The 21,739-nt window shown below is 40.8% G+C and overlaps 1 protein-coding gene across 1 annotated transcript in view; it reads right to left on the reverse strand.

Moving 5' to 3' along the window:
- Positions 1-4,522: 4,522 nt before the first annotated feature.
- Positions 4,523-21,739, reverse strand: part of DEPTOR (DEP domain containing MTOR interacting protein) — a 134,235-nt gene continuing 117,018 nt past the window's right edge. The window contains exon 9 of the mRNA XM_041768454.1: positions 4,523-9,937. Within this exon, the coding sequence (XP_041624388.1) occupies positions 9,809-9,937 (129 nt within the window). The 3' untranslated portion in view covers positions 4,523-9,808. The remainder of the gene's footprint in view (positions 9,938-21,739) is intronic.

Consider the following 21,739-nt stretch of genomic DNA (forward strand, 5'->3'; position numbering starts at 1 on the left):
TGTTTGCTCCCTTCCTTTTTTTTTTAATTTTTTTTTATTGGAGTTCAATTTGCCAACATATAGCATAACACCCAGTGCTCATCCTGTCAAGTGCCCCCCTCAGTGCCTGTCACTCAGTCACCCCAACCCCCCCACCTCCCCTTCCACTACCCCTTGTTCGTTTCCCAGAGTTAGGGGTCTCTCATGTCTTGTCACCCTCACTGATATTTTCACTCATTTTCTCTCCCTTCCCTTTATTCCCTTTCACTAATTTTTATATTCCCCAAATGAATGAGACCATATAATGTTTAAGATGAATGGATAAAGAAGCTGTGGTCTATGTATACAATGGAATATTCCTCAGCCGTTAGAAACGACAAATATCCACCATTTGCTTCCATGTGGAGGGACCTGGGGTATTCTGCTGAGTGGAGTAAGTCAATCGGAGAAGGACAAACATGTTTGCTCCCTTCCTGCTGTGAAGCTCCATACCTGGGAGTCTCCCTGCTGACTCATGAGCTAACCTTCGTGTTCTCCAGGGTTTTCCCAGGTTCAAGAATGAGGGCTCTATTCTCCTTCCTCACCTTTCACCGTGGCAGGAACATCCAGATCTTTGAAACCCAGGCTCCTCTCCCGGCTTTGGTTCACACAAACACACACATTGTCAAAGTCAAGGCAACAGATCAAAGAAAGGTTTTCTTTCTTCCTTTCTCCTCCTCGCTGTCCTCCCAACCCAAGTCTCGTCCACTTTTTTTTTTTTAAGATTTTACTTATTTATTCATGAGAGACACAGAGAGAGAGGCAGAGACATAGGCAGAGGGAGAAGCAGGCCCCATGCAGGGAGCCCGACGTGGGACTCGATCCCTGGTCTCCAGGATCACGCCCTGAGCCAAAGGCAGGCGCTAAACCACTGAGCCACCCAGGCTGCCCAGTCTCATCCAGTCTTGAGGTTGATGTCCCGAGACACAACCCCCCCCCCCATAAAGTGCACTGATTATCAATCAGGCTTTGTGGACAGAGGCATTTCAGATTCAGGGAGAAACAAGTTTAATATTTAATCCCAAGGGAGCAAGGGGGACTTCAGAATAAGATAGGAAAGGAAGAAAGTCACTTTGGCAGAATGACAGGCAGAGGGAAAGGGAGCTGTCACCTCCTGGCTGTAAGGACACGAGCCGCTTTGCCAGGTGTGCTACAGAGCGCTCCCTCCTTTGGCTCCAGCACATTCGTCAGCCGTACAGGGCAAGCAGCAGCCTGCAGAAAGCTTGTGCCAGCAGAGCCCCCAGCGGTGGTTTCGCTTACATAATTCCCGCATGACTCTCCTAAGCCTCGAGCCTTAGGAAGCTGCCCACAAAAGACAAATGGAACGATGCGTCAAAGTTCGCTCAGGAAACCTTAATAAGTTCTTTATAATCAAGACTAAGTTGCCGGGGTTCCCTGGGAAATAGGGTTTGCCCTGGGCTGTAAGGCTGGGCAGCTGATTACTTTCATTGTCTTCTTGACAGGCTATTAAAGTGCCAGAAATCTGATTAGGTAGTAAATTGATAATATGCGCGGTTGTGAAATCACTCTATATGAGGTCTGCAGTTTTAAAGATTATGTTAGGTAGGTTATTTATATGTAATTTTTAGTTTCAAAGTGAGGTAGCTGAATAAAAATCCAAAGCAAAATGCTTTTTACTCTCTCCCAACACACAGACACAAACCCAAAACTGTGTTTTCCACCCAACCTGTGAATATCCTTGCTGCTCAGCACCTGAGGAATATAGCAAGGGTGACAGAGTGGATGACTTCTTCGAATGTACTCAGTTGAATATAGCGATGATCATATACATTTTTTTAACACTTCTATTATCTAGTCTATGAGAAAAACTAAAATGTGTATGTATGGTTGGTGATCAAAACACATGTGTATAGACAATCTAATGAATTAGGGTGGGTCTTTCAACATGACTGATCATTAGCATGATATAATCATAATGATTGCTGTCAGTAGTTATTATTTAAAATATTTTATTTATTTGAGAGAGAGAGTGAGCACAAGGAGAGAGGGGGCAGAGGGAGAAGCAGACACCCAGCTGAGAGCCTCATGTGGGGCTCTATCCCAGGACCCTGAGATCATGACCTGAGCCAAATGCAGATGCCTAACCCACTGAGCCACCCGGGTGCCCCAATAGCTATCAGCAGTTCTTTTTTTTTTTTAAGATTTTATTTATTTATTCATGAGAGAGAGAGAGAGGGAGAGAGAGGCAGAGACACAGGCAGAGGGAAGCAGATCCATGCAGGGAGCCTGACATGGGACTCGATCCCGGGTCTCCAGGATCTTGCCCTGGGCTGAAGGTGGTGCTAAACCACTGAGCCACTCAGGCTGCCCAGCAGTTATTTTTCAAATACTATGTGCCAGGTACTGTACTAAGACCTTCAAATGTATTAACTAATTAATCTTTATAATAGCCTTCTGAGATGATTGTATTATTTAAAAATGAGAAAACCAAGACACAGGAAGATGCACTGAGAAGAGAAACATCCCAACATTGATTATTGCTATGGACCAGGCACAATGATAAGCACTCTACGCATGCCAGCTCATCTAATCCTCACGAGAGTCAAATGGAGTCAGCGATGTGATCCTCGTTCTACAGTTAAGGAAACTGATACCTAGAGAGGTCGAGTAACTGGATGCGCTCTCGAGTGTGAGAATTGGAATCTGAATCTAGGTCTCTTTGTCTCCAGATCCCATGCTCTTAACCACCTATGACCTTCTCAGCCTTGGGACCTTTGGACTTGCTGTTTCCTCTGCTTGCAACACTCTTCTCCAGGTCTCCAAGACTGGCTCAAATCCATGCTTGAGGTATTAAAGCCAAAGATCAGGCTTGCAGAGGCTTTTGCTCAGAGCTGTTGCACTACATAACTCCAGGGGGTGCTGTTCACATGGACCCTAATATAAATGGTGCCTCACTGGAATCGAGTAACATGGCTTTTACTGACCACTTGTTGAAATCCTGGTCATTCTCCATCACCTCATCTGGTTTCACTTACTTCTTAGCACTTAGCCCATACCGAAAATGAACTATTTTATTTATATAACCTCCTTACTGTCTGTGGCTCCCAAGAATATGTAAACTTCATATGGGTAGGGACCCGTCTTATCTACTGTTGTTTGCCAAAGACTTAGTGACAGACCTATAGCAGGCACTTAATAATTATTTGTTGGATATCCTCAAATATGTCATACTCATTCCCAATAATCCTTGCCTCGCCAATTTCACAGAGTGGGTATAGGATAAAAAGTTTCAAGACATTCTGGGCATCATGAAGACACTGATGTAGTAAGTCAGGATTACAAATTACTAATTACATTTTCTGTGCTTTAAATTTAGAGCTTTGCTGCAAGTTAGGACTCTTAGTGCCATTGACCAAATAGACATTTGACAAAAATTAAGAAGTCACAGAATATCAAGTGTTGGAGAAGCTATTCACAACATATACCACTTTCATATTTTGGAAGGGAGTATACAGTGATTCACCACTTTGGAAACTAGTTAGATGTGAACTTGTAAGGTAAGCACTCACGTTTCCCATGACTCAGTAATTCTTCTCCCAAGTAAATACCTAAGATAAATTCCTTTGCTTATTCCCAGGAGATGGTAGAAGAATGTTCATAATTACCCCATTAATGATGATAACAACAGCAGTGGAAGCAACCCAAATGCCCAATGACAAGTAAATAGCTTGTGCTCTAGAAATTTCTGAACCTGTGAAAAATGAACGAGTTATGACTACACACAAAAATCCTGAAGAACCTTAGTAATTAATATAATCCTGAATGAAAACAAGCAAATCTCAGAAGATCATATAAAACTTGATGCTCTTTTAATAAATTTCATTTTAAAAAAAATCTAAACAATGATCAAGAATAAGAGAATGGTAAAGTCAGCACTCAGCACTGTGGTTACCTTGGGTGCAGGAAAGTGGGGACATGGTTGTGCAGAAAGATACAGTTAAATGTAAGTTGCTGCTGGTGTTGTAGTTCTTGGATTAGATGGTAGTTTCTGGCATTTGACCACCTGCTTCAACACCATAATATCGTAGCCCGCCCCCACCCTCTTTGATGGAGAGAACACTTCTAGGAGGCAGGCCCAAAGGTGACTCAAAGGATGAGGTGGATCCACGGTTGTACCTACTCAGTTTTGTATTTCCAGGATCTATATGCAATGCCGAGCCAAACAAAGTCTCAGTGAGGTTTCTTGAATGAATGAATGAATGAATGAATGAATGGAAAAATGAAGGAAGGAAGGAAATGAAAGAAAAATGTGAAGTTCTTTTAGTTAATACTGAGTGTAATCCAAATAATCACTAACTCCCATACTTTACCCTGCCCCTACACATTCTGAATTACATAATCAATTTCCTAAGTAGTTGAAAATAAAAAAAGAACTAACATTCTCCCACAGTAGTAAACAACTACGTAGCATTTTTCTATATAGACTATTCCACAATGCTCATCAATACGGGGCTATGTTGGGAGAAAATGATTCCAAATCAAATACAGTACAGAAAAAGCTTTTTAATGCACTTTTTTTTTTTTCAGGCAAAAGAGCTTCAGAAAACATCCATCATTAAGTAGTGTTACAAACGGCACTTTTGGCTACATTAGAGAATTAGATATGAGTCCCATGTGTTTTCTCTGATAGGTGAGTAGTAGAGCAACTTTACAATGCAACCCTTTCTTAGGATAAAAAAAAAATGACTAATTTGTTCTAAAAGACAGGAAAAGCTGTAAACCTAAAGTCACCATTAAAAAAAATTTAACATTTATTTCATACTATACAATCTATTTTCATATTATAATTTTAAGTGTTATGCTACAATTCTCAAGAAGGGGGAACATACATTCAACCCAATTTAAAAATAAACATATATATTAAGTACATATATTAATGCATTTGATAATATTATATGCTAACTTTGATGATGAACTTCATTTTGGTATGCTGCAGATTTGTCCTTTTGGTGCTGAACTGAGGAAAAGCATATTATACCTGAAATTCTGCCTCAAATGAGTAAAACAATGCTCAGTGGTATCAACGGACTCTAACAAGTTGGCAAAACTGAAATGTTCCAGAGTTTTCCTGATGAAAACAAAACAGGATTAATACTCAATAGGAGAGAATAGTTATGTCAGTTTAAAATAGGTCTTGAAAGTAGACTATTATCACAAGTATTTGAAAAGAATGAGTTATTTGGAAATGTGACACTCCATTTTGAACTGAAGGGAATGATTTTTAAATTGTTAATTGCTGATTGCTATCACCCTTGATAAGATGGCAGGAAGCTGACCCCATCTAATCTATCAGACATGGATATCTGTTTCCTGTTACCATCATTTCTCACCTAGTCCCCTTATCAATTTATGCAATTATTCATCAGAGATTAATAGTAAAACATCAGACAACAGAACCAACCCAAAAGGCAACTGCATTTTTCTCCCCACAGCAGAAATAATAAACGTGGCTTTCAAATTTGAACTGAGAGCACATATTACACTGATGAAAAAACCAAAGATTTCCACCTCCACCACCTAAAAAATCAAAACTGTTTTCTCTGGGAACAAAGAAAGCCATTTCAGGGACCCTCGGTGAGTAAAACCACACACGCAATACACTGATACACACATATACACACACATGAAATAAAAGCTCTTAGAAATATTGCTTACTGTTAATTTAGAATAATTCTTGGTGTTACATTTAGGAATGGAGTTCCTAAATTTTAAAGCAATTCACCTGTTAAAATATCACACAAAATATTTAATTTTTTAATGATATGATTTAACAATCCAAGGCCTGAGTCAATTAAAATGTACACCCTTCATGTTCACAGGTAATTGGCACTACTTGCATTTTATGAATATCCAGAAGCCAAAGGCCTATTTTTACCACATCTGTGTCCACCACAAAAAGCTATCTTGTAAAGGACATATAATTAGGTGACAGAAGACTGGTGTCTAACCCGGGCTCTTGCCCCAGCAAGCCTCTTGAGCTGGGGTGCGCCACCTGAACATTCCACACTGCAGTGTCCTCATCAGTAAAATGCGGACATGAAATCATGCTCTCTATGGCTCCATGTGGCACCATTATTTTAGGATTTTCCGACTTTGAAGTTTTCATTAGGCACTGGGCTTTATTCACAACTTAATATCAAACTTCTACCCAGTATTTGGTCAGGAATTTGCATCTGAAAAGCTGAAGCCTTTCAATAGCTGGCTAATTCCTTAGTCCTTTATTCTATGAATGGTAAGTACCTACTCTTAGTGGATTAAAAGTAGCCACAAATTCTTTGCAGCTCCTCCCATCAAAGGTAGAGCCTATTCCCCACCTCTTGACTCTGAGTTAGTTTAGTGACTTGCTTTTTTTTTTTTTTGAAATACTATTTTATTTCATTTATTTATTTTATTTAATAATAAATCTATTTTTTATTGGTGTTCAATCTGCCAACATACAAAATAACACCCAGTGCTCATTCTGTAGTGACTTGCTTTGACTGACAACACGTTACAGGAGTAACACTGTGTGACTCTCCAGGCAAGTCCACAAAAGGTCCTGCAGTTTCCATTCTCACCTTCTTTGATCTCATGAGGTCTAACGAGGAATCCTATGGGGGAAAGGCCACATGGGGTGAAATGGAGGCACCTCAGTCAACACCCCCAGCCATCTATGAGACACATGAACAGAGCCATCCTACACCACAAATGTGTGTGGGAACCCAACCAGCACTACCTGAGCAGTGGCTGGCCATCCCTGCAAAGCTCTGCACAGGATCATGAGCACATAGAACGTTATAAGCCACGTTGTGGGGTGGTTTATTAGGCAGCCATGGATAGCTGGTATGCTACTATAATCACAAACTGTGCCAGGTGAGGGAAACACCTGGGTGACAAGACACAGTCCCATGCGGCAGATGCTCAGAGTGAAAAGTTAGGGAGACAGACATGTGGGGGGACAACCTCACAGTAAATATCATCAGTGCTGTCACCATAGGGGGTTGATGCATAAGGCCCCATGGGCATTTAAAGAAGGGGAGTTGACTTCTGAACCAGGGAGCTGGCAAAGGTTTCTCAGAGAAGGTAATATCTAAGGGGAGTTCATTAGACAGATTTCTCCAGGCAAAGAAGGAGAAATCATATTCCAGAGAGGAGGAGCTATATGTGAAAAGGCTGGAGAGAGCTAAATAGTGGCCTGATGGGAATGAGAGCACTCACTTTAATTACCAGGTAAGGATGTCAGGGGGTGCTGCGGAGTAGCTAAGGTAAAGCTCTCTTGGCCTTAAGTAGAATTCTCTGGAAGCTGGCCTTTAAACTGAGGGTGATGGGAACCAAAGGAAGAAACAGTTCCTGCTTCCTTTCTTTCCTTCTTTCTTTTCTCCTTTTCTTCACCTAGCAGTCATTTGACTAAAGACATCACTAACACTCTCTGAATCAAAGAAACTCCTCCGGCAGGAAGCTGAATCGAGTAAAGAAAGCATCTAGTTGGCTGACTAGATGCTTTTCTGGTACTTAGGTTGGTCCAAGGGAAGTGAGATTATGCCAGGACCCAAGATGACGGGCAGTAGGACGTGAGTACAAAGTACAGATGGCAGGCAAGAAGAAGATGCCCTTGTCAAAGGTGGTCTTCCTTCTTTTGTCACTTAATGAAGCCCTGGGTCCAGGCAGCATTTAAGACTCATCTTTTAGGGATCCCTGGGTGGCGCAGCGGTTTGGCGCCTGCCTTTGGCCCAGGGTGCGATCCTGGAGACCCAGGATCGAATCCCACGTCGGGCTCCCGGTGCATGGAGCCTGCTTCTCCCTCTGCCTGTGTCTCTGCCTCTCTCTCTCTCTCTGACTATCATAAATAAATAAAAAAACAAAAAAAAAAACTTAAAAAAAAAAAGACTCATCTTTTAAAGATGTCATAAAAACTTTTCAAGCTGAATCATAAAGTCTCCCACTTACTAGTTGTGTGGCCTCAGGCACATGACTAATCTCTTGATGAATCAGCTTCCTCAGCTGTAAAATGGAGATAATGGCCATAGTGGCCTCACAGGTCAGTAGGAATAAGTGATGTAGGGTGCTAGCGCAGCACTGGGTACAAAATAAGCTCCAAACAGTGGGAAAGGCTGAGGGAGGGGCGGGAACACCAGATTTAGCATTAGACAAACTCATGTTTGAATCTTGGTAGTTCTCGCAGCTGTGTGAACACGGAGAGCATTCTGAAGCTTGCCCCGACTTAGTTGCCACATCTGAGAAATGAGGGTAATAATATCTATCTTGGAGGGTTTTGATGAAGTTTCAAAGGGATCACATATGTTAGGTGCCGTAGCACAAAGCCTGGCATACAGTATAAACGCACATACAAACAGAGACGATACTAGCTCCCAAATGCAGATCGACGGTACGAATGTGAGACATTCTATATTATTTCAAAATCCTATTCTCTGACTAAAGCTAAGATCAGAAAAGTTGGATGACCAGAAACACATACATGTAACATCTTTAACACGGCATGACATCCATTCCACCAGTACCATTACGTTATGATAACCTATCACAAAAAGCATGGCTGAGGTACAACATTCATATTTCGTTTTGTTAATACATGATAAGAAAGTAACCTAGTTGTTCAGAATGCATTATATGAAATTAAGAGTTCTGCCTTCCCTGACTACCTAATTTGGCACTTTGAGGAATTTCCTCTATACACCAAGCCCCCAAATGCATTCTTTTCTAAACCAAAAAAAGAAACATGCATATATACAGTGGGCTGAAAGATGACAACACAAGACGATGTTTTGGTGAAAAATAATCCCACCAACTAAGCAGGACATGTCATTCCTTTGAATGTGTTACACTAGAAAGCTAGTAAAAATTCAGGCCAACAAGGCAATTTAAGTTCAAGTTTTATCACATATGGGCCAAGTTCTAGGATACTTCACTTAAAAAGGGACAACTTCAAAGTGAAATCTTGCCTGAGGCTTGATATGTGTATATACAAATTCCTCTGTTTTGACATTCAACATATGCTGGATTAATTCTAGGAAGCTTCTGGAACTGATTGATTAAACGAAATTATTTAGGCTCAGAAAAAGAAATCAGAGCAAATAATCGTAAGTAGTATCTTTCTATTTATCCCATCCATATTCATCGCGAGGTTTTTGTTTCCTAACTAATGCCGTAATTGAAAACATATGTTAGAAGTTGATACTAAAGGCGGGAATTAAGAAAAAGTCATTTTTTCAACGGCTTTCAAGCACTTGAATGCTTTAGGATCTTCTTCAAAATGCTAGATAGCAGGTAATATTCCTTTGAAGATGGCTTTAATTAAAAGTGTGGTGAAACCCAGATCCTTTAATAAACAATTCCATGTTCATTTTGGTAAAAGAACAATTTAAAATCTCTAACAATTATTCTATTGACTCCTATGAGGGGATTTTAGCATGTTGCTGTTTTGGCCAGAGGAGCATTTTTGACAACTTTCGGTGAACTAAGATAAAAAACAATGGCTGAGAACTACAAATAGAAATCGAGTAAGGCAATTCTACTATGTAAGGAAATTCTATTTCTGAATTTTTTCTACACTGATGTAAATTGGGTTTTTTGTTTGTTTTTTTTTATATGATCTACCCAGTTTTTCCACATTCAAACAGTGTATGAAACTCAAATCAAGATGTGTATGTATGGAGAAAAGATTTGTGTGTCCAAAACCATCCATTTGAATGGAAGTCTTGTCATTGCATTGCTTTGTGTTGTCCTGGCTTTGATCATCCTCAGGCCACATAAGGGCAGGACGTCCACCTGCTCAGCACTCTAACTCCTCCATGACTTCCATGACGATCGTCCGAGGGCCTGTCAGAATCAGATTGCTCACGGTCCGGTAGTCTACATGCAGCACATTGAGCCCATTTACAGAGACGACAAACTGACAGACCTAAAGGAAAGGCAAAGAAAAAGTATCTATTTAGCTCCTGGTTTTTTCATAGACCTCTAATAAAGGTATTGTGTATCTCTAACATCTAACATCTCTTAAAATACCCAACTGTATCCAGCTGACAACAACAATTTCCAAGAATCTACACTTTTTTTGGAAGGCAATATAATAGAAAAAGCATTCAGCTTAGTGTTTCACAAAATTAGGTTAAATCCAAACTTAGCAATTTACTAGCTTAAGCTAGGTATTTAAATTTCTGAGCTTCATTTTCCTCAACTTTAAACTAGGGATAAATAATAATAATAATAATAATAATAATAATACATACCTTCTAAGATGTTGTAAGAATTAAATGAAATGAGGTACATTAAGCTTCAACTGCAGTGGTTTGACCCAATGGAGTAGTCAATACATTTTTATAGCTAGTGTTTATGGCTGCTATTCATTTGGACTCAAAATTTAGGAGACCTTATGGCCCATTGTTCCCAAGACAGTCTTCTTTTCCAGCTACTGTTTTTGAATGATCATTAATAGTGCCTCCTTTCACTTGCCAAGGTGACCCTGTTGAGATGCTAAATTCCACACATTACCCTATCTCCCATCCTTGGGAAAGTGGATGAGGCCAACAAAGGTCAGCCTTTACAGTAAGTATTAGCTAACCTGTGGTAGGAGAGAGAATTACAATGGGGAAAAAAAAAGCACCACACAATAATGAGAGATAACTCTGGATATGTCATAGTGATCTTGATAGTGATCCACAGCTACTGCCTCAAAGGAAGTTACTTCAGAGGTTAGTGGTGACATCAGATGCTGGGTACTTTCTATTTAGCTGACACAAATTCACAGATGGTATATCTGTTGTGTGTCTGAACAGGCAGACATTGGATATATGGGTGATTTTTGTTCCTCAAATAGAAAAATGGAAGACACAAAGATCTCCAGCTGTCAGTGATAAGTACATCTAATTAGCAGAACAGAATCCCACAGAATATAAATCTGTACAGTGCCTGGCACATAATAGATACAATATCCCCAATCCCTAATGGTGTCTATTTCCTAATCCCTAGAACCTCTGAATAGTTAGTTTACATGGAATAGTTAGTTCACATGGTAAGCAGAAGTTAGGGTTACAAATGGAATGGGTTGCTAATCAGCTGATTTTAACATCAGATTATCCTGAGTCATCCAGGGGGGTCCAATGGAACCCCAAGGGTCCTTATGAGAGGGAGACTCAAAAGTCAAAGGCAGAAGTAGATGTCACAACAGGCAAGAAACTGGAGAGAGTAGAAAGAGGGGCCAGGAGCCAAGGAACGCAAGTGGCCTCTATTCGCTGGAAAAGACTAGGCAGTGGATTCTCCCCTCCAAAACCCCAGAAGGAATGCAGACCACCTGGCTCCTTTAGACCTCTGACTCCAGAACTAAGGTAATAAATTTTCTTTGTTTTAAGCTGCCAAGTTTGTGTCAATTTGTTACAGCAGCAATAAGAAACCAATGTAGTAACTCAACAAATATTCACTATTGAATGAATTGAACATATAAATGCATTAAGCAAAAAAAAGCACAATTTTGATTGAGTCTGAAGGGTTTCTTGCTTCTTATAAAATATCCCCTCACTGAATAGGAAAAGAAGAAAACAAAAAGGAGGAAAGAAAAGAAGACAAAAGGGAAGAAGGGAGAGAAGACTGAGAGAGGAAAAGGAAAGGAGATTATCTGGTTGAGATTGACTAATTGAATGTCCCCCAAATCTGTTGCTATCATCATATTTCTTTATAATGCCTCGGTAATTAATATGCACACCCAATTATTAATTATTAATTTAGTGTTGACTCAAAGAATGGAAAACTATGAAAACATTTTGAAAATCACCATTTCTTTTCCTTATACTTTCTGAGTGGGTAATAACAATATCAACTCAAACACTGTATTAATATAACATAAATAATATGAATTACAAGAATTTAAAACATAAAACATGTCTTAAATATAAAAATAAAGTATATAAAATAAATATAATAAAACACTATATTATTAAATGTAAAAATACCTAAACTAAAATTGCAAAGTATTAGAAGGGCAGCTATATATCTATGGAAAAGATGTGGGATTTGGAATCCATTGATAAGGATTTAAGTCTTTGGCTCCTTTGCTTGATGATCAAGTCATGTCTTCTCCACCATATCTCAATTTATAAAACAGGGTTAGGTGAAAATGCTTATCTGCACAGGCTCAAATTAGATAATGAATTTAAAACCTCTTTGCACATGCCAAGCACTACACTGCTGTAGTGTAGCTTCTATGAGCTTCTTTCTTTTTAAAAATACCCACGTCCTCTGCAGTCACATACAAAACAAAATGGAAAGTAGACAGTGGCAAGCAGAGTGGTTATTTATATAATGAACACTTGCTGTTGTCATGAACCTCAATATTTTCCACTCCCCAACCTCTACTACCATGGCATCTTTGTATATAAGGAGACCACACCATCACTGCTTCTCTTTTCCCATTTTCATAAACCTGTCCTCATAAATTCAGGGCACATCTTGTACAGAATCAGCAGTTCTCAACCATGATTGTAGTCATAGTCATAACCAAAGTCATATTAGCAGGTTACAATCCATCCTGAAGTAGGCCACAAGTAATTTGCAGGGCAACTGAGCACTAATTTAATGTAGACATTAATGGTGCTTTGTTTTTTTTCTGCTACAGTATACTCATGAGCCAAAGAATAAGAGAAATTTTACTCCCTCCTAATCCAGAGTGCTGACTTTAGACCTGGGTCTTTCTTTCCTCTAAAGGGATGAATAGCCCTTTTGTGTTGCCAAATGAGAAGGCAGTAGTTGCCAGGTGAGCTCACACTCCAGCTAACCCTTCATGGGCTCCCGAAGGTGAGATGTGTCTCTGCCTCACCAGGGATGACCTTTAGCATTTAGTCTCAACCAGAATTGTATTGTCTCTCTCACACACTGGTTGTTTGTTTTCATTGACAGACACTTAGAAAGTAGGAAATTTCCACATAATAATCCAGGATCCGGTCTCTCTGGAACAATCTAAAGCTCTAATAATACCAGGTCAGAATGGTCACTTGCCAGTGGCTGAGTAAGGGCCACCCTCAGTAGATGTTCTCTCATTTGCCATGGTATTCACCAGTTCCTGCTTCTCTTCCACCACAGGGACAGACATTTGAGTCTATAACCCCTGATCTGGGGCCACCAGAGGCAAAGAGCTGAAGAGAGGAAGGCTTAGTGCTTCAAGAACTGAAGGATGCCAAATGTCCATCAATTGATCAAAAGAGAAATAAAATTTGGTATATCCATATAGTGGAATATTATTTGGCAATAAAATGGAACCAGCTACATGCTACATCATGAATGAATATTGAAAACATTATGCTAAGTGAAAGACGTCAGTCACAACAGACCATATATTATTTAGGTCCATTTATATTAAAAGTCCAGAATAGACAAATCCACAGAGATGGAAAGTAGTTGCCCAAGGCTGGGGCATGATGAGGTATGGTAGTGACTGCTACTAAGTAAAGGGTTTCTAGTCCAATCAAACTGTAACCAATTTGCAATCCTCAAAAATATTTGTTTCATTAAAAAAATGTATAGGATTTCTTTCAGGGGTGGTGAAATGTTCTAAAATTGATTGTGGGGGGATCCCTGGGTGGCGCAGCGGTTTGGCGCCTGCCTTTGGCCCAGGGCGCGATCCTGGAGACCCGGGATCGAATCCCACATCAGGCTCCCGGTGCATGGAGCCTGCTTCTCCCTCTGCCTGTGTCTCTGTGCCTCTCTCTCTCTCTCTGTGACTATCATAAATAAATAAAAAAAATTTAAAAAAATTGATTGTGGGGATAGTTGCATAACTGTGAATATATTAAAAATAAGTGAGATATACTTTCATGGTATGTGAATTATATCTCAGCAAAGCTGTTATTAAAAAGAAGAACTGGATGGTAAAGGGGGCTGATGGCAGCAGTGCCTAGATCTCTGTAGACTGGAGAGGGTGGTTTCAGGATTGGTTTAAAGATGGGGTCTTAGGGACTTCCTGATTTCAGGGGCTCTTGGAGGCCACAGGACACGAAGGGTAAAGGCTGTGTGATTGGGAGAGTGATCATTCAGTGGCCTCTGCTCAGGACCTACAACCAGGAGTTCAGGGATGGAATAGGGGTAGCCATCAGGGCCAGCTAGGTAAGGATCACAGGCAGCAAAATTGTCAAAGTCCATGTTATTGGAATGCCTAAACCCCAGGATGGGGACCGAGGGACCTATAATCCCAAAGGGGGAGGGCATGAACAACGGGTCACCAAAATGATATTACATTGGACTTGTCATCAACCTTGGTAAGTGGTGACTTGAACTGCACTTAATTTTAGAGAAAGGTCATTTTTTTTAAGATTTTATTTTTTATTTATTTATGCATCAGAGACAGGGAGAGAGAGAGAGAGAGAGAGAGAGAGAGAGAGAGAGAGAGAGAGAGGCAAAGACACAGGCAGAGGGAGAAGCAGGCTCCATGCAGGGAGCCTGACGTGGGACTCGATCCCAGGTAGCCAGGATCACGCCCTGGGCTGAAGGCAGCGCTAAAACGCTGAGCCACCGGGGCTGCCTGAGAAAGGTCATTTTGAGGCCACCTGGGTGGTTCAGACAGTTAAGTGACCGACTCCTGATTTCAGCTCAGATCATCTCAGGGTCATGAGATGGAGTACCACATTGGGCTCTGCACTCAGTGGTACATCTGTTTGGGATTCTCTCTCCCTCTCCCTCTACCCCTCCCATCTCCACTCACAGTCTCGATCTCCCTCTCTCTTTAAAATAAATAAATCTTTTAAAAAAAATAGAAAAGAAAAGGAAGAGAGAGAGAATCCCAAGCAGACTCCACACTGAACATGGAATCCAACGAGGGGATCGGATCGATTCCAGGACCCTGAGATCATGACTTGAGCTGACACCAAGAGTCAGATTTCAACTGACTGTGCCACCAAGGTGCCCCAATAAATAAATCTTTTAAAAATATTTTATGATAGGGACGCCTAGGTGGCTCAGTGGTTGAGTGTCTGCAGAGTGTGATCCTGGGCTTCTGGGATCAAGTCCTGTGTCAGCTTCCCTGCGGGGAGCCTACTTCTTCCTCTGCCTGTATCTCTGCTTCTCTCTTTGTGTCTCTCATGAATAAATAAATGAAATCTTTAAAAAGATTTAAAAAATAAAAAGATGTTATGATAGCTGGTTTCTATCACTGGTCACTCATAATCATCAGTACAATGCTTATGAAAAAACTGAGTCTCAGGTTAAGTTATTTGTTCAAGGTCACACAACCAAATGCCACAACTGGAATTTGAACTCCATAGGACTCCACTGCCCCACAGAAATACACATTTACAAAGTACAATGTATATATGCAAGTGTGAGGAATGCAGAGCATAGTAGAAGACACGTGTTTTTTTCTCTTTGCCTTAACTATTAATTAAAACAGTCTAGGTCCACTCAAATATCTTGTGATGTTGATGTTTAGGATCTTCCAAACTCATAAGAAGGTTTTTTACTCAGTTACTATTGGATTGCTTTTTGTGTCACTTAAAATCCTGAACAATATATGAACTTAGATATTTATTTCAATTTTTTTTTCTTGAATGTTGAGGGAAAGGAAAAAGAAAGGCTTCCTAATATTTATCATGCTTGCATTCAAGGTAGTATTTTTGGAGTCAGGCTGTTAGTAAAAACGTCATCTCTCCCTAAGTGGTCCTCACAACTGCTGTGGTTCCAGCAGTTCCAATGTCCTGTTACTAAAAATGTGCAAAATGATCTAGAAACACCGGTAGAACTGAGTAAAATATTTAGTCATAATGGACTTTGAGTTAGCATCTATGGTACACTATGTTCTGCAGATAAACACATATTACAAGTAACCACAGGTAGCACACAGCTTGGGGAAAAGTTTCTTCTCTTCTATTTTAAAAAGCACACGTATACAAATACACAGAATATGCTGACAACCCTTGAATAGATCTGCCTTAGGTACATATTACCTCCTACCTAGAGTCAGGGAACTTGGATGCCACTGTTCAGCAGATATGAGAATTTAAGTGAGAATGTGATCCCTTTCTTCTACTTATAATTATCTTTATCAGTCTGTTCTTAAAGATTGTATTGCAATTCTCTCATTTCCCAGTTCACAGAAAAGAGCTCAATCGTGAGTTCACGTAGCTGCTCCGAACGCATTTCCTCCAAGAAGGGTAGTACCTTGACTTTATAAAGAAGGGGTATGGAGGATATTATCCTTAATGAAAAGGAAGAACAACACCTTAAGGAAGACAACACCTTCATATGTCATAGGTAAGTGATTTATGAGCAAGAAGGCGGTGGAGAAAAGTCCTGAAAATTGTAGGTCTGGGAAGAGTTAACGGGAAGACAGGGATAGGACTCAGCACATTTGAGGGTGTGATCAGGTTGGGATGAATACCTAGGCTGAACTCCAGCTTCTCTCCTGATAAGAAGCCAAACCAACTAAATAATCTTGCCTCTAATTCCTCCCCTGTGCCAGTCCTGGCAGATGTACGATAACCCTACAGATAGATTGACTGCCTGTAGGATTGTGCAATTGCACATTAGTCCTTGTATGGCTAGAGTTCCACAATTATTCAATTGTTATCCAAAGAGGGACTGAGATCAGAGAGAAACACTACACCTATGATTATGTAAGTGTCTTTTTGCTGCCATGGAAATCTGTATTCACCAAGACACTTGCATCCCTGAAATGACTGCACTCATGTGAAAACTACTCTGGTTGTTCTTTCTTTTTTATTTATTAGAGAGAGAGAGAGAGAGAGAGAGAGAGAGAGCACACAAGCAGGATGATAGGCAGAGGGAGAAGCAGATTCCCTGCTGAGTAGGAAGCCAGACATGGGGCTCAATCCTGGGACTCCAGGATCATGACCCGATCCGAAGCCAAACACCTAATCAACTGAGCCACCCAGATGTCCCACTGCTCTGGCTTTTCTCTTTTTTCCTTTGTATTCTTGAAGTAGAAAGCATTGGAGGGGTAAGACTGTTTCAGGCTTTCCCTCAAAAAAAAATAGCAAGACAGAGACCAAGATATAAAGTTTTAATACTATGATTATAATATGATTAATTGATATAAATTTCAAAAGCAGACAACTAACCTGTGATCTTAGAATTCTTGGGTAGTAGTTTTACTAGCAGTTCAGTTCATTTTAAAATAAATTGATATGTGTATAAATAATGTGTACATTTTCTAGATAGTGCAATAAAATTGTTTTAACTCTTACCTTTATAATTTACTTGTAAATGTGACTTTGGGCAAGTTACAAATTCCCTGAGTTATACTTTACTGATCTGTAAAATGAGGACCAAGTTTATTATGAGGATCAAATCTGATTAAGTACTAAGCCCAGTGTTTAATAGAAGTGAAACACTAAATAAATATTGGTTTTTCTCTTCTATCCCTCTTCCCACACAATCTCTCCCCACAAACAGCCCCGTGAATGCAGACTGCTGAAGGAAGACAAACCAACCACTGCGTGGTGCATAACCAGGAAAGCCACTTTGAGTTCTGGCTTGGGAGACAGAAATAGATACTGAATTCGTATTATTTATTGAGATTAAATATGAAAAATAAAGATAAAAATCAATATAGGGTGATAAGAGGGATTTTTCTTAAGCTAAGAGAATCCTACAAGGATAGATAATCCACTGTAAACAATCAGCATAATTTTAAAGTAAGTTGAGTGTGGAATTCCTTAAGGAATCACTGGTCCTGTCTGTAGGATATTCACTTTAACAAAGTTGCTGCAGAATAAAGTAAGCTGAGTCAAGATCTGCTAGCTACTACTATAGAATGAATTCCTGAAATCTATAGAATGCTTTACATTTACAAAAGCATTCACATTCAGCAAAAAGGATAAAAACAGGAGTTTCAGACACTGCTGTAGTAAATAAGTTGTGTGTCTGTATTTAGTACATAATAGCCTTGACAGCAGAACATTGTTCTTGGGGAGGAAAAAAAAAGAGCAGCTGTATGTTTAGTCCCATAAATCTCTCCACCAAATATGCAACTGGCTGGAGAGTGAGTGGTGTGGGAGGAGGCAGAGATCCAGTTCTTGGACAAACAGAGGGTTCTCTCTCCAGAGAATTAGTTTTCCTCTAAGCTTTATGCATTTTCAGCATGCTATATGTGTGTCCCCAAAAAACCCACTGTGCAATCAGCCTTGAAGGAGAGTCAACAATACGTAAGAGAGACTTTCACAATAAAACAACAAAAAAGCAACACTAAAGAATTTTTGTTTCAAATTCAGAAATTCAAAGTGCCTATTGGTTTCAAGCAGAATCTGTTCCTTTCCAGCCCAAATCGACCAAAGGTCTGCTTCAGACCCAGGCTCGCCCTTAGTACACTTTGTTCAGTTTGGGCGGGGGGAGGGGTCACTCAAGGGGGACTGTGGTGTACCTCAAGTAGGGGGAGATAATGGGGCCCGCTGAACTTAGATTCCCAAAGTTAGGATGAAAATTTGCCTTCTAGGGGGTTCCCGCTGGTGATGGGGATGACGATGGATGGAGGATTTGTTGCCAGCCCTGGTGGTTCATATCACTTTCCCACATGCAGCTCCTGATTGCACTGGGGACCACTTCCAACATCTGCCTGTGCTAAGGACAGAAGGCACACTCTTGACCTAGTGGTTCCCCAAGGTTATAAGTGTTCTGGCACTGATGAGAAGCGACGTGTGCACCTTATAACCACAAGATTCCTTGGACTTCCTTTACTACTGAAGGAAAGGAATCACTCATCCAGGAGCCCTTGTACCACAAGGGATACACAAATGATCACTCCTACCTGCCCCGCCCCTTAGCAAAGTTGGCTTACATTGTGGATACAGAAAGTTCCTTAGAATTCCATGGAATTGCGAACTGGGGCTTCCAGCAGCTGGAGACACACTCTCGATGCATGTATTAACTCCCACAGGAGCTCGCAGCCAAAAGGAGGCTCCAGAAGGTCAGACTTCCTCCCTGACCCCAAATTCTTTCCTCCACAGAAACTTTTACCCAATTAGCTGTTTGCCCTTAGAATGCCTTCTTTCATTAGGCACTTAATGCCCAGAAATTATTTTTTTCTGTATTATGCTAAAAAGCAAAATGAATATGCTAAAGGTTTTAAAAGATTACTAAATAAGATGCAGTGCACATTAAGGCTATTCATCAGGTACATCATTACATCATAACTTGGTTTCCATAGATGCAGGGCATTTTTCATATGCTATTTCACTCACAAGGGATGACCTATGGTCCGTTGGTGATGTTATCCAACTTTTTTTTTTTTTTTAAAGATTTTATTTATTTATTCATGAGAGACACACAAAGAGAGAGAGAGAGAGAGGCAGGGACACAGGCAGAGGGAGGAGCAGGCTCCATGCAGGGAGCCCGACCTGGGACTCCATCCCGGGACCCCACGACCACGCACTGGGCTGAAGGTAGATGCTCAACCACTGAGCCACCCAGCCTGCCCTGTTATCCAACCTTTAAGAGCATACCAAAGTCCTTTTCTTTTTATTCTACCTCAAGGAGGTGCTGGTGGGATGGAGCTAAGAACAAAATGGGATGTGTGTGTGCGTGTGCATGTGTGTATATTCTGCAGAGACAGCACAGGTTGCCAGGTCATTGGTAGCATTTTGGTGGGAAAAATAAAAGGGTTATAAATAGATCTAAGCAACGTCTTTTTGGGCATGTTATCTGGACTAAGTAACCTTAGACTTTCTTTGTCACAGCTAAAGGGAGCTGGGTACCGCCAGGGAAGGAAACTGTGCCTCTGGTTTCTGCTGTGGTAACTCTTCCTTATTTTACCAGTCCCAGGGCTATATTTGGGACCAAGCAATCTGCAGGCCAGTCTACTCAGGACCATCTCAGTTTAGGAACTTGTGCAGAAGGATCTAGGGAGATTCCATGCTGACTTGGCTAAAGATTGGGGGTAAACCCCATCCCACACCCCCCTTGGTTTGGCAGTAAACTGTAGGTGTGGCCTGTGTGTTTTTTTCTGGATCATAACATGTTTAGGAGCCTTGCACACCAGTCCCAGAGAATTGTATGGGTTTGAAGATTGGGTTTCCGTCCAATATCTCCATTCTTAGAGAAATACTTAATCCCTGGCAGAGTTGGTAACAGATTTTGCCAAAATTACCAAGTGGAGAAATTGAGGACCAGAAGTAAAATAATTGTAACACATTTGAAGGGCACCATGATATAATGGAAAGACTAAGGGTTCTGGAACCAGACAGACCTGGGCTAGTTTGGCTTTTGGCTCTGCCATTTACTTATACAATCAGAGGCTATGACTCAAACCCTGTCAGTCTCAACTATAAAATATAGCTAATATCCAGGTTATCGGGTTGTGACAAAGATTAGAGAGATGATAAATATTAAGCAACTGTCATTGTGCCCAGCATGACGGCCAACAAAAATGAGTTTCCTCTTCCTGCTTTCCCTAAAGAACACACCAGACATCACATTACATTAAGTGGTCTGCCCTCCTAGGCCAGTGCCCATACCTGTGCATGTTTACTTGAACGCTAAACCACTGGATTCTGAGCCAGGACTAAACACCTTTGCTAAGTATTTATGCAAGAAAGTGATTAGTCTATAGGTTAACCCTGGAAAATGGACTTCCATTCCAGGCATTCAAAAATGATCCAGGAAAGTATCCCAGATGTCCATAGTCAGTTTGGTCATACTGTTTCCATCTTTCATAAAGTACCCGAGATGAGTCATGTTGTGCACAAAACCAGAGTTTGCTAGAATGAGGTGTTTGTTTGTTTTTTAAGTTTGGAGAGATAAGACCAAACACAGGACTCCTATTTTAAATACTTTAAATCTGGGCAGGCTGGGTGGCTCAGCGGTTTAGCGCCACCTTCAGCCCAGGGCGTGATCCTGGAGTCCTGGGATCGAGTCCCACATCGGGCTCCCTGCATGGAGCCTGCTTCTGCTTGTCTCTCTCTCTCTTTGTTGTCTCTCATGAATAAATAAATAAAATCTTTTAAATACATACATACATACATACATACATACTTTAAATCTGTCTTGAATCTTTACCCCATGGGGCCAGAGGGAACAAAGAGAGCTTTTGCTTACAGAGACAATGTTAGAAGCAACCTTGCTCTAGATGTATGTGATACAATTCCACATGCAGTAGCAAGTACAGCATACCATTCCTTGAGGGCATCCTCTCCACCCTCTCCCCTCCTTTACTAGATGGATCTCATATCCAATGTCCTCACCACTTCCTCATCCTTATACTAGGATATTTTGTGGGCCTGATGTTAGGGAGAGCATGAATATAATAGGTAAAAGATGGAGCTCTGTGTTATCAACATGGCCAAGCCAGAACCACGTTTCCTAGATTCCCTTTCCATTGTACTTCCAGGTTTAGGTGGCCACAGGAAAAATTTGCATAATATCTGGGAAGCAGAAGTAAGGCAGCGAACATCACTCACGGCTGCCATGGTTAAATACAGTGAGAGGCTGACACAGAGGTGCTGTAGAGTTCCAGCCTGTCCTTTCTGTGCTGTTCCTTATCCAGTCCTTCTCCCCGACTGATAGCCCTTTGACCAAAGGTGGTGTCAAGCCCCACAGCTGCCAATGACATCATCATCTTCCAGAGATTTCTTCACCAGCTTCTCTTATACTCCCATTCCAGAACCTTTAGAGATGAAAGCTCAGGTCACCCACCAGAAAAAGAGGTTTGGGAACCATAAACAACTGAGGTGTGTGCTAAGGAAATACATATGGAAGATGTATTTTTTCCCAG

The sequence above is a fragment of the Vulpes lagopus genome, chromosome 9, assembly GCF_018345385.1.
Source record: "Vulpes lagopus strain Blue_001 chromosome 9, ASM1834538v1, whole genome shotgun sequence".
In the NCBI taxonomy this organism is placed as follows: Eukaryota; Metazoa; Chordata; class Mammalia; order Carnivora; family Canidae; genus Vulpes; species Vulpes lagopus.